We start from the raw sequence: 12,607 nt of genomic DNA, 5'->3' as shown, positions 1-12,607 counted from the left end.
CCCCTACCTGCATTTATGTTTGTTGGGCAACAAGGATCTGAATTGTACAATGCAGGTTCACTTATTTCGTACAAACTTTAACTGAGACAGAGAGAGAGAGAGAGAGAGAGAGAGAGAGAGAGCTGGGACCAAGGCAGGACACACTGAAGGATTGCAGAACTTTAACTCTCTTTATAATGATGCATACGGTATGAGGTCAGTGAGTGAGTTTACTTTGATATATCATGATGATATAGGTGAGGTCTCGAGGTTGGGGGGTGAAACAGTAAAATCAGAGTGAGTGAGTGACGAAATCAGCAAAAGAATTATAGTAAGGAAGGAGGGGGAGGGGGAGGAGGAGGAGAGAATAAAAATGATGATGATCATCAATACCCTCAAACGTGTGGCCATCATCAACCAATAAAGTGTCTGCAAATTTGATTGCCCCACATTCCACACCACACTCAATTCTCATCTCAGCTCAGTCATTCACCAACTCTTTTTCTTTTTTTCTTTTTTTTTTCTTTTTGGAGTCAGTTTTTCAGTATGTGGTGGGGCGGGGGGGTGTCTGTGTTATGTTGTTTTCAATCTATCTGTCCTTGTTATCTTTTTTTGCGTTCTCTCTCTCTCTCTCTCTCTCTCTCTCTCTCTCTCTCTGTTGGGGTTGTCTTATTATATTTTCTTTAATTTAATTAATTACTGTGGAAATCCATCTGATATTCAAAGGGCTTAAATAAGGAGTGTTCTTGGGTTGCTTGCTCTTGCTGGGTCATCAGGTGGTGGTGTGGACTAGAAAAGAGAGCGTGAATGAAGCAAAAAGTTGTGGACACCCTCCAATGTCACCGAATCTATCACGTGGCTCAAAAGTCGAGGTCTCTCTCTCTCTCTCTCTCTCTCCCTACCCAATAACATTAAAAGCTTGCCAACTCAGCATACATACATTTACCAAAGGAGCTTGCTTTTTCTACCCAACTGCCTTTTTTACCTTTCTTTTTTCTACCCTTCAATTATTTTCTCTCTTGGGTTGCTGAGATGTAAAGATGTAAAAACCTATCGAGTGAAATGTCATTTCTCTCTCATATTATTTACCTACCCTACCCTATGGTATGGTTGTTTGGAAATCTCACAACAATGATTACTCAAATGTCAATAATTATCTTAGTGTAGTGTAAAACATGTAAGGTAAGAAAATTGTTGGCAGAACAATGGGCGGGCTCTTTCTGGAAAGTTGCAACTGCAAGAAGATCGTATGAAGAGGTCCTCAAACTCAGAGAGAGCTTTCAACAACATTTCCTGCATACATTTCAGCAGCAATCCAATCCAATACAATCCAATCCACAATCTAATCCATCTTTCACAAAACCAACTAAATCTACATGATAGGATGCTTCAAGACTATAGCTTACAAGTGATAAATATTAAAATTTGAAGCTTTATTTGCTGAGATCGAAGGTTAACAATGATACAAATGGGTCCACATGGCAATTAATTCCTGTTGAAAAAAGAGGGCCACATAAATGCATAAACATGCAAAAGTCTGCAGCTAGTATACATGGTGGTCTGCAGCTAGTATACATGGTGGTGGCTATGCCGAATAAAATTAACAACTCTGTTTAATACATATAACAACAACAACAACAACAACAACAACAGGAGCTTAAATCTCTTTATTAGTCTAACTGGTATCCCATAGCTCAGCCAATGGTAAAATGAATGGCAATCGAGCTCTTGAGCCTCTGTATACCTCCCTACCCCCGCTTCCACTCCAATCAGAGCTGCATCTATATTAAGCTACCGATGAATTTAAATGCGAAACAATTGAGTACCATATATTAAGCATGTACCTGCTATGCCCCCCATGCAAGACATATCAAGGGTTTGAATCCGCGGGTGTCTCCGCGCAAGTGTCAAGTAACCCCCAAGTGTCAAGTAACCCTCACTGCAGAATCTTCATCCATGGTCCAAACAAAGCCAGGCATGTCAAACCTTGGCCCCGCAACGGACCTATAAATGTAGAGCTTCTCAACAGGACAGCTCTCCGGCCTGGACTCCGGGTGTCCCCTCTCATCTATAACTTCAACATTAAGCCTCGGCAACTTCTGACCTAGCAGCTTACATGCTCCATAACTCACTGAGCAAGAAGACATCCAAAGGGATCGCATTGTCTCCAGCTTTGCAGCATTGGCCAAAAGAGCCTTATCACCAAAAGGACAGTCCCTAATCTCCAGTTTCCGTAGATTCTCACACCCAGACAATACATGATGAAGCCCCAAGTCACTATCTCCAGCAAAGGCTAGAGAAAGCATCTCCAACTTTTTTCCATGTGTTCCAATATACTCAAACGCACGATCAGTTAGTAGACCGGAGACAGACAACCGCCGGAGATCCTTGCAGTGCTCAACAATGGCCCCAAAACCCACATCAAGTGGCTCAAGGGTAAGGTAGTCCGGAGTTCGGGGCTCAATTATACAAAGACGAAAACATGTAAAGTTAGGTTGATTCCTTGCAATGGTGATTAGTGCATCATTAGACATTTGCCGGCAGAAGTACAGAACTGACTGGAGCTTTGGACAGCCCTCAGAAACAGATATGAGGCCCTGCTCTGTCAACGACACATTTGGTTCCACTACAAACGGATCTGATGGAAACACCCTTAATTCTCGTAGATCTTTGCAAGACACTGCCAGGGCATCAAGGCCAACATCTTCAATGTAATCCAATACCTGCAGTCATATCCTTAATTAGCTACAAAATGGAATTACCAATTGGAACTTATTTGCATCTGTAAGCATCTGATCCTTGGACCTAAGGAGGATTAAAATTGAATTAAAGGCATATGAGGTTGAAAACATCAAATAAGATGGGACATACCCAAAGCCGCTGCAGATTTGGACATTGGCTAACAAGCTTTATAAGATCGGGGCTTGGAATAGTGGCATAACTCAAATTTAGTGATGTCAGCCCAGGGCAGATAGAATAAATAGCTGGAAGATATGCTGGGACCACATCCCAAAACCCAGATAGGCTCTTGAGTTCCTTGCATCCCGAGAGCAAACCTGCTAGGTTTGAGAAGAGATCAGGCCGCAACTCAGCCGAATAGGCCCCTGTGCCTAACTCAACCAGCTGAGGTGCCCGGTGAAGTAGATTGGCTAGCCTGTCGAGAGGCACAGCGCGATTGAGCCGGAGACTCTTCAGATTGGGACACCTACCCACCAGGCGCTCCAGAGAAGATGAACTAAACTCAGACCCTAAGCAGGCAACGTTAAGGGAAACAAGTGATGTGTACGTATCAGGAAAATGGCTGAGCCAATGCCCACTCAGGTCCTCCACATCGCTCTCATGCAAGTCCAGCTCCCGCAGATTCCTGCATCAACAAGGTGAAAGGGTGCATTGATAAAGACAACGTATAGACATTTCACAATCTGAGGAAAAAAAGAAGAGTTTTACTAAATAAAGCAATGGGATAAAACAAAACAAAACCATGAAAATTAGATTCCTGATTAAAATTACCAGCTCATCACCATCAGTAACCGACAGTGACTAGACTATTATATTGGTTCAACTTTTCTACAGACCTAAGTTCACAAGAAAAGTAAGTCATGTATTTTTCACTAGTTTGATGTTCTCACTGAACCATCATCACACAAAAGCTCACATTTCTTTCCAATTCCAGCATTCTCAAGTGAAAACAACATTTCTCCCAAAAGCAAAAGCTAAAAAACAAGAAATCAGATCAAGAGAATCTTTGAGTAGCAAAGTAGAAGAGAATCTAGTGGAGAGAACCAAAACACATCCACACCGTCCGAAGAGTTAGAATACAAAATTTGAAAAGAACCTCACATTACAATAGTCCATAACAAGCAAAGTAGCCTAAAAAAAAGAGAAACCCAAGTGCTCTTAACTACAATTTGAACATTAACCGTTCACACAACAAGATGTCCCAGTCAGATCTATAAGAAATAAAAGCAGAAAACAAGGAAGCCAGAACAAGTAGCAGGAGCTCCATTCGTTTCCAATCACCAATAATTTTAATATATATATATATATATACAGAACTAAGTATGGTAATGAACTGGGATAACCCAAAAATGGGAAAATATCTAAGATAGCTATGCGAGACAAACAAAAATGTACGGTAACTCCTGCACGCTGCCATCAAAGGCAACAATGTGCAGCGGAAAACAAACCAAATCAGATGTCTTTACAAATTCACTCATATTAACCACTTAACACCACAACAACCAACAAGTAGAACACAGAACAAATATCTTAAATACAAAGTCTTGGTTGAAATGTAGGAAAAAGCCAAGAAGTTGTAAGATTTTTAAATCGTGTGTATTTTACTATTTGAGGCCTGGCCAAAAATGGAAACTTAAACTCAAGCAACCCCAGCTTAAGTGCTCAAGCAGTAAAATCCGGGTGAAGAAAGTTCACTAATTTCCCTAAAACAAACCGAAAGATCCAAACTTTAATGCTTTTCTTTCTCTTACTTCTTCCTAGCAACCAAAAAGAACCCCCAAAGAGTTCCAAAACAAAACAAACAAATAAATCGAACCCAAAATTGACTGCTAGAGTAAAACAGAACAAGCAAAGCTGAAGCACCCATATCACAACCAAACCAAAACAAACACAGTGCAAAGCAAATGCACAGAAAGAGAGAGAGAAACCTGCAATTGGCAGCAATGGCGGCAAGGCCATCAGTGCTGAAGCCCTCGCAAGATGAAAGCACAAGGAGCTTGAAATTCTTGAAAGACTTGGCAATCAGCTCCAGGGTCTCGTCGGTGACAACCATCCTCTTGAGCTTGATCTCCTCAAGCCAAGGGTAGGCATCAGCCATGGCGGCGATCCAGGGGTGGACATAGCCACCCCAGCCTTCAGGGACCAGATTAAAGTCGGCGAAGTGAGGCTTCCCTTTGAGCTCGATGGATCTAATGTCTGGGAACCGTCTGATCATCATCCTAGGGCTCACGGCGTAGCAGTTCCCGATGAATATTCTCCTCCTGCACCATCGCTCGATCTCGTACCACGACTTGCACACCATCGAGATCGAGTTCCGGTCCGAGTCCGACTGTATGAACGAGAACACGTGTTCTAGCACCTCCTCTGGGAACGAGTTCGCCATTTTCAGCATTCCCACAGCTCAAACTGGAAAATTACTAAAATGACGTCGTTCTGGGAGTGCTTCAGATTTGAAGCAGCTATAAAAATAGCGAAAGAGATAAAGAGAGGCGAAATAGATAGATATACTGAGTTTGTGTGTCGTTTAGATTAGATCTGAGACTCCATTAACGAGCTTATTCGTTGCAGGCTTGCAGAAGAGATAGAGAGAGAGAAGTGAGAAAGAGAAAGAGAAAGAGGATAAGGTTTTTATGTTGAGCTGGGTGAGGTTAGAGTTTAACCAGGGTTAAATCGCATGGTGGGCTTCTGTGCGACTGATGCTGATTCACCCTACGATGGCGACACGTGTCAAGTGGAGGGTGAGAGCCGTTGGATTGCGCGGTGGCAGTGGGGTGGTCTTATCCGCTGGGCGACCAAGGGCAGCCGCAGAAAACGGGTGTACGTAAGGGGGGTGGAGCCGGGTGTATATCAAAGCGAGGAGAGTTTGGAGCATCTCGTTGTGTCGCGATATTATGGGGAGAAATTGAGGAAGACGAGAAGGAATGGGTTGAGGTAAAGTGTTGTCATGTGTACCGGAATGGGTAGTGTAAGGGGAATCTCATGATTCGCATTGCACGGCTGGATCTGTGGGAGAGTAATATTGTGGGGACCACGTTTAGCGGAGTTAAAAAAAGGTTAAAATAATAAGGAATGATTTGATGTGAAGTCCCCTGGTTATCATGACATCATGGCCGTCCAATCATGTGTGACTGTTTAATTCGAACAACGCCACGTATCAGTATATATTTTGTTTTTTGACTAGAAGAAAACTAGAGTTACCACGTATCAGTATATGAATAAGAAAGATCACATAGGGTTAGGCAGAAATTTGAATTTACATTCCAAAATTGTGAGGATAAGTACACTGGCTCGTTTGGGAGTGATTATGGGAGGTCAAAAATCACTTATGCGGAGAAGTATTTTTCATATGTTTCTCTATAAAATCACTTAAAGTGATTCTCCATATAAGTGATTATTAGGCTATTCATAATCACTCGCAAACAAACTTACCTTTTTTAGCTGAATAATAATAGACAATTCATCGTGACTAGCATAATTAGTGAATTCACATATATACATAAATTAAGCGTTTTTATCCCAAATATATTAATATACGTAGACATGAAGTTGTCATGGCCCTTACACGTAAATATTATTAATGTGGTGTACTTATTTTACTAGCCATATGGATATGGTAACCAAAGAATTTGATCGAAAATAGATTGCAAAATCGTCAAAATGAAATGTAAAAATAGGATAAACTGCTAGAAAAGTGAAATTGAAGAATGATATAATAATATTTGGTAATTATAGCCTCACTTATTATCCAATTGAAAGGTCATGATGGGCAGAGGAATAGTTCAAATGTACTACAAACAACTGCACGTTGCATCTTAATCAGACCATACGATGTGGCTTTTTTACAGTGTACGGGTGATATGGTAATTTACACATGGACCCATGAAAGCTCATGCAGGTAATTAAATTTTGGGACCATAAACGGTAAAAAAGCCAAAGCGCCCCTACAGTTTCACCGAGGGCCGCGTACGTACATTTTTCCATGGGGCCATCACAAAAATTTATAAAATTGAGAGTACGAACTTGCCCTCTTTAGATCACACCCAACTGCCTTCGTTCCACACAAATGAGGGGTACTATTGCCAGTTTGAAAAGGACATGGTATTATTGGGATCCACTGCCTCAGTAGCATGGACTCGATAGACCTGTCCCTTTTCATGTCGAGTTAAAATCAACGGCCCAGATTTAGTTCTTGTGAAGCGAATATCTCAACCGTTGGTTAGAGCTTGTCTCTACTCGATTTCGATATTATATTATATATCATAAAAACAGCAAAAAGCGTTATGGAAAAAAAATATACTGAAATATCGCTCAGAAACTTAGGTCTTAATCAGTTAATTAATTTTTTAATGGAATAATTAAATGGTGAGCTTAGTTGGCCTGCACGTAAAGTTGATTGTTTATTGGTGAAAAATCGTGATTAAGATATAAAAAATAATTGATTAATTAAAAATGAGAGGATTTAATTATTAACCCCACGCACGGTTCTCCGGGAATCTCTCTCCTTCTCGAGTGGAATGGCTTGGCTTGGACTAGCTGTGTATAATTTTTTCAGAAAGACCGCCCACCTATTCATTTCAAAATGTTTTCTCTAAGACGAATTCTAGGAGTTATAAATTATGCAAAAAAATAAAAAAAATAAAATCATATTCTTCACCACCTTCAATGTCGATGATTAGAGAAACCATTTAATACAAAAATAGTACTATGATATGGGCAAACCGAAGTTGTGACAGCTGAGCGAAATGCATGCTGGCACATAAAGTTATACATTAGTCTTTGTTTATTTATTTTTATATTTTTAAGGTATTGTTTTCTTATAGATCATTTCACAAGTTATATTATCAGACTACATATAATCGATGTGAATAAATTGATAATACACACGCACACTACTAATGTATTATGAGGATTTGAACATGAGATTACTAGTCTACTCGAAAATAAGATGCCTAAAGAGTATCGAAATAAGGAGTCGTCAATGGCAACAAGAAGAGCCCAAAGGACATGATTTCAATTATGGAGGTCCAATCCAATTGGCAATTGGGGTCTAAATTAATTGAAAATCACTTCACTTTAATGTAATGGAAAGCCATGAATGATGCCTACGACTTCTTTGCCCATCAAGTGATTCCTATCATAGATAACACCCAGCACGTGATGGGAACCTGAGTTCGATTTGTTAGTTGACGTTGTTGATTCATATTGGCAATCTTATTAGTGGAAGAGTCTTTATCTTATCATTAAGCAAAGCCCTCTCTCTCTCTCATATTTCTTATTTCATGTGCAATTACTTCCAAAGTGTGGAACAGTATGCCTTTATATGATAATGATATGCATGTAGCTGAAAACCCAAGCTTGTAGCTAGAGGGGTGGCTGGCCTTAGGCCTACATACTGTGAGCATCAGTTAGACGAAATTTGGCAAACTTTTGTTGACCACAGCTTGAAAATATTAAAAATTAACATAAAGGTGGATTAGATGGGTATACAACTCTCTCATGTATTAGATGGCTCCCACTTAATCAGGAGAATCCACATAAAAACTATGCATATATATAGTTTGCTTACTATACGTCATTTTATGAACAGTTTTTTTTGGGGGGACAAACTATAGAGGCTAATTACAACTAACTAGTTACGAACTCGTAATAAATATATTTCATTTTCGTCGTTCATGTAAATTGAACTTAAAACCTCCTTGTGTAGTAGACAAATATCACTAAATCAAAATTAACGATTAGTGAAACTACTTTATGTATTCCGAATTAGTTGGAAGTATATATATATATATATAGCCCAGTTTGAAAGCAATTCATAAACTCCGCTATTTAGGGTTGTTTCTACAACGAGAGTGTAAAATGAGGATCTTATTTGAAGGGTTTAATCCCACAATTAAACTATTTAAAATATTTAAGTCCATTGATTTACTCATATTTGTTGATGGTGGGATTGAACCCCTTAAATAACCTCCTCATTCTAAACTCTTCATTATAGCATTTCTGCCTATTGCGTGATTTATGAAAGGAACAAAGTACGTACAGTGTGTGACCCCACCTTAACCTAATGGTGGTAGTACCCCTTACCCTTATTTGTAAGGTAACCCATAAAGCAAAGCAAAACACTAACAAGAAGTTGAAGCCCAAAAGCCCAACAATCGTAGGGGGCCCTACGAAACAAGAGCTGGCTGGATCAATACTAGAGGGTGGCCGAAGTCTGCCTGCCCTAGTGCCGGCCTGCACTGTCCAATCAAAAACTCGAGTGACAGACACAACCTTTTCCCCCACCTCTCTCTCTCTCTCTCTCTCTCTCTCTCTTTCACTTGGCGTGAGCTTTTTATCTTTGTACTATCTGTGGTTTCGACGCAAGAAACAACTCACCAAGGAAGCTAGCTTTATTACAAAAGTAACACCAGATTTTAGAGTCTTTGTTGAGACAATCCCTGGCTTCTCAGTTGTATGCTATGCTATGCTATCTCTCACCGACGAAAAGCCTATTCCCTGCTCTCCTTTTTACGTGTACAAAGTACTTACGTGGCCTTATCCGATTGGCTGATCGTTATCTCTTCTTTAACCTAAATGGTTGACTTGACTGCCTATTTATCATTATCGTTATCATTATCCTAAGGGAAACGTGGTATTCTACAGTTACGTATTATGGGGAGCAGTAGGCTTTTGAATAAATAAATTGGAACAAACAATGGAATTTAACCTAATTTTTCGGAATTATCATGCGCGTTGACAGATGGCGTAGTGGTTATAATTTTACCTAATTTCGTTGATATAAACAGATACACGATTAAAATGTGGGTTCGGGATTTGTTAAAGAAAAGAATAATAGTAAGTAATCATCAACTGCCACTGCCAAATCCTTATAAAATAAAATAAAAATACAAATGGAAGCCGTCGTTTTCCGCTGGGTTAAGACAAAAATTGTGTTCCTAGTAGGAGTAGCATACGATACCTTAATAACACCATGGATAAAGACCTATCTAATAAGAGATTACCAACTGGAATTGACCATAAGGGCATACAACCAATGTATGGAGATTCTAACAACAATCACTTAAATAAAACATGATCGTTTGCGGAAGCGTAAAGAATTTGCCATGAGTATGTATATGAGTTCTTCACGCAAATTACATACGGTAACACATTTCAAAAGCTCGTTTAAAGATGCCCAATCTAATTGTATGCTAAACAATCGGATAGAGCTCGTAGCTGACTTAATATTTAGTTGACATGCACAATCAATCATGCGTAGTAGAAATAAAGTACTGCTTGGATGTGTAGGTCTTACCAAGAAAAGTAGCGGCAACCATGTTCTATCAGCAGCCTTCCTAGAAACTTTCTCTGCTTTGTTTGTCTACAACAGGACAAATTAAGATTCGGCCCCCCAGCACGCTTGAGCTGATGGGTTTAATGAGAAGAAGAAAAAAAAAACCCCCATTAATTAGCCAATGGTCAATAGCCAGATATTGTCCTGTACAAAATATAATTGGTTTTAATGATTTGATATCTTAAATATATATATAGTGTGAGCGAGCGCAGGATTAATTATAAACCCCCTCCTTTTTGTCATCCTACATGCTACAGCTATCAATCTCAGTCTCAGTGTGTATGAAATGAAAAGAGATTCATTATTATACTTAATATATAAGAGCCAACCAAGGTGGTTGGTGTGAGTGGTTAGGCACTCTCATTCCTTAAGAGAGGTCAGGGGTTCGATCCCTGCTCTCGTACGAAGTCACCACTTTGGCCAACACTTTACCCTTTACGGGCCGACCCGGTGTGAGTGGGGATTAGTCTGGGTTGTGGTTAAGGCTTAAAGGTGTCACCCATAGTTGGGGCCCATCCAGGACCACCTCATGGTTCAGACAAATATATATATATATATAAGAGCCTAAATTATATAAAAAATTTAATCCAAAACACTCAATAGGATATCAAAGTAATTTAATAATCAAAATTAAATTGAATAGGATCAGCTGTCATTTTTTGGATTTGTTTATAGAAATTAAATGGTGTATGATTTATTTATATCATTAGTTTTAAGAATAGATATATGACTAAATATCTCAACGGGGAAATGGTTAATGGTGATTATGGGTAGTTGGTGATTATGGGTAGTTGGTGAGGCCTCACACCAAGATGTTATAAGTTTGTGAGTTATTATCAATTCCATCTGTAGGTTTGTGAGCAGTTTATGTCATGGGCCAAGTGCACTTTTCTGGTTGAAACTTTAAATGTTATATACAGCCTATAGGTGTCGTGGTCCTGAGAATCCTGATGGTTAAAACTTGAACCCCCAATTGATCTGATGGCTCTACTTCATTGATTAATCTACGTACGTGTACTTTTAGTCATTAATGGTCCAACTAAGAGTGGACCACTGATTCAAGGGATTTCTCTCTCTCTCTCTCTCTCTCTCTCTCTCTCTCTCTCCAATCCAGATTCAAAGGATGAAAGGTTTGCCAATTGGAATTGGGGACCAATTTTTGTGACATTTGGGTTTGGTTCTTATATGCAAATCCAAATGATGAAAGGTTTGCCAATTGGAAATGGGGACCAATTTTTGTGACATTTGGGTTTGGGTTTGGTTCTATGTGCGCAAGGGCCTGACATTGATATCCGAGGGGTGAGGCCCATCTCTATAATGTGTGTGAACCCACTATGGTCCTCTAATTATTTTATTTTATTTTATTTTAGGGTTGAATCTTTTATTGTTTTATTATACAAATGATATTAAATGAGAGGATTCAAACTCATGTTCAAGAGGACAGACTTACTATCCTATTTGGATTTAATTTTATAAATTCAAAAACAAATTTTAAGTCCAAAGTTACAAAAAACCGTTTGGTATGCCCATTTTTAAAAACTCAAAAGCATTTCCATTATTAAAAACAAAAAAAGTGAGATTTTATATTTTTGTTCTCTATCTCCTCTTTCTCACGTTTCTCTCTCTCTCTCTCTCTCTCTCTCTCTCTCATTTTCCTCTGTTGATTTCAATTTGGGAATCTAAGGTTTTTGATTTTCTAATTTTAATTTCAATTTTTTTAGATCTTAAAAATAATTTGGAGTTAAATACTAAATAAGTTTTTATATCTTAAAATCACTATTTGAAAACTCATGTTTTTAAAAAGAATCATAGTTTTTTAATTTACTTTTTTGAATAGGATACCAAACAGGGCCTTAATATTTCACGAATATGTCTGTGTGTTTGTCAATTCTTGCACCTACCTATACTAGTATCCTTGTTAGCTACAGTTTGTTTAGTATAGTAATTTAAAGAAGGGGCTTGAATTGGAGGTCTTGTTGTTGGTGAAGGTAGTGAAGTTGTTTCTTTACACACAAGTTCGAATAAGCTTAATGGTAAAAGTGAGCTTTGATCGTAGTTTTGGGGGGCATTGTTGTAAATAAGCTTAATTTAAACTATTAACTATTTTATCAAAATAATAATAATAATTCACTTATGGTTAAAACTAGACGCACCACCCTTGTTTGGGATTGCTTTTTTTTTTTTTGGGCCAAAAACCATTTTCACTTTAAAGGTAATCAGTTTAAGGTGTTTGGTAAAAATAAAATATCCCGATTATTTTAAAAGTAGTTGTCTTTACTGTAGCTTTTAAAAGCAGCTTATATGTTGCTTTTCAAAACTGCTTTCAAAAGAAGCAAAGATGAGCCTTTGATGATTTTTTTTTAAATTCCCAAAATACAACTCCACCTCCACATCCAACTCCATCACCACCGCCACCACATCCTCCCCCTTCTCCTCCACCACCACCTCCTCCTCCACCTTTATCTCCACCTCCACCTCCACCTTCATCACCACCTCTACCACCAGCTCTTTCACCACCACCACCACATCCTCCCCCTTCTCCTCCACCACCACCTC

At 38.9% G+C, this 12,607-nt stretch overlaps 1 protein-coding gene across 1 annotated transcript; it reads right to left on the bottom strand.

Moving 5' to 3' along the window:
- Positions 1 to 1,393: 1,393 nt before the first annotated feature.
- TIR1 (F-box/RNI-like superfamily protein) lies at positions 1,394 to 5,331 on the bottom strand. Its single transcript, XM_021964353.2, has 3 exons — positions 4,647 to 5,331; positions 2,851 to 3,343; positions 1,394 to 2,702 (listed from the first exon to the last, which is right to left on the bottom strand). Exons 1-3 carry the CDS (start codon positions 5,108 to 5,110, stop codon positions 1,905 to 1,907), a joined length of 1,755 nt encoding a protein of 584 aa, XP_021820045.1. The 5' UTR covers positions 5,111 to 5,331; the 3' UTR covers positions 1,394 to 1,904.
- Between the last annotated feature and the right edge of the window lie 7,276 nt (positions 5,332 to 12,607).

This window comes from Prunus avium, chromosome 8 (genome assembly GCF_965620075.1).
Source record: "Prunus avium chromosome 8, drPruAviu1.hap1.1, whole genome shotgun sequence".
NCBI classification, from domain to species: domain Eukaryota; kingdom Viridiplantae; phylum Streptophyta; class Magnoliopsida; order Rosales; family Rosaceae; genus Prunus; species Prunus avium.
Note: the sequence above shows the minus strand (reverse complement) of the source record. Positions and strands in the feature narration are given on the sequence as shown.

What these genes read in the sequence shown, in the direction of transcription:
- TIR1 (XM_021964353.2), bottom strand. Translation starts at nt 5,110, where the DNA reads ATGCTGAAAATGGCGAACTCGTTCCCAGAGGAGGTGCTAGAACACGTG. An exon ending in GCCATTGCTGCCAATTGCAG is followed by an intron (nt 3,344 to 4,646) that starts GTTTCTCTCTCT and finishes TTGTTGATGCAG; the next exon opens with GAATCTGCGGGAGCTGGACT. An exon ending in CAAATCTGCAGCGGCTTTGG is followed by an intron (nt 2,703 to 2,850) that starts GTATGTCCCATC and finishes ATATGACTGCAG; the next exon opens with GTATTGGATTACATTGAAGA.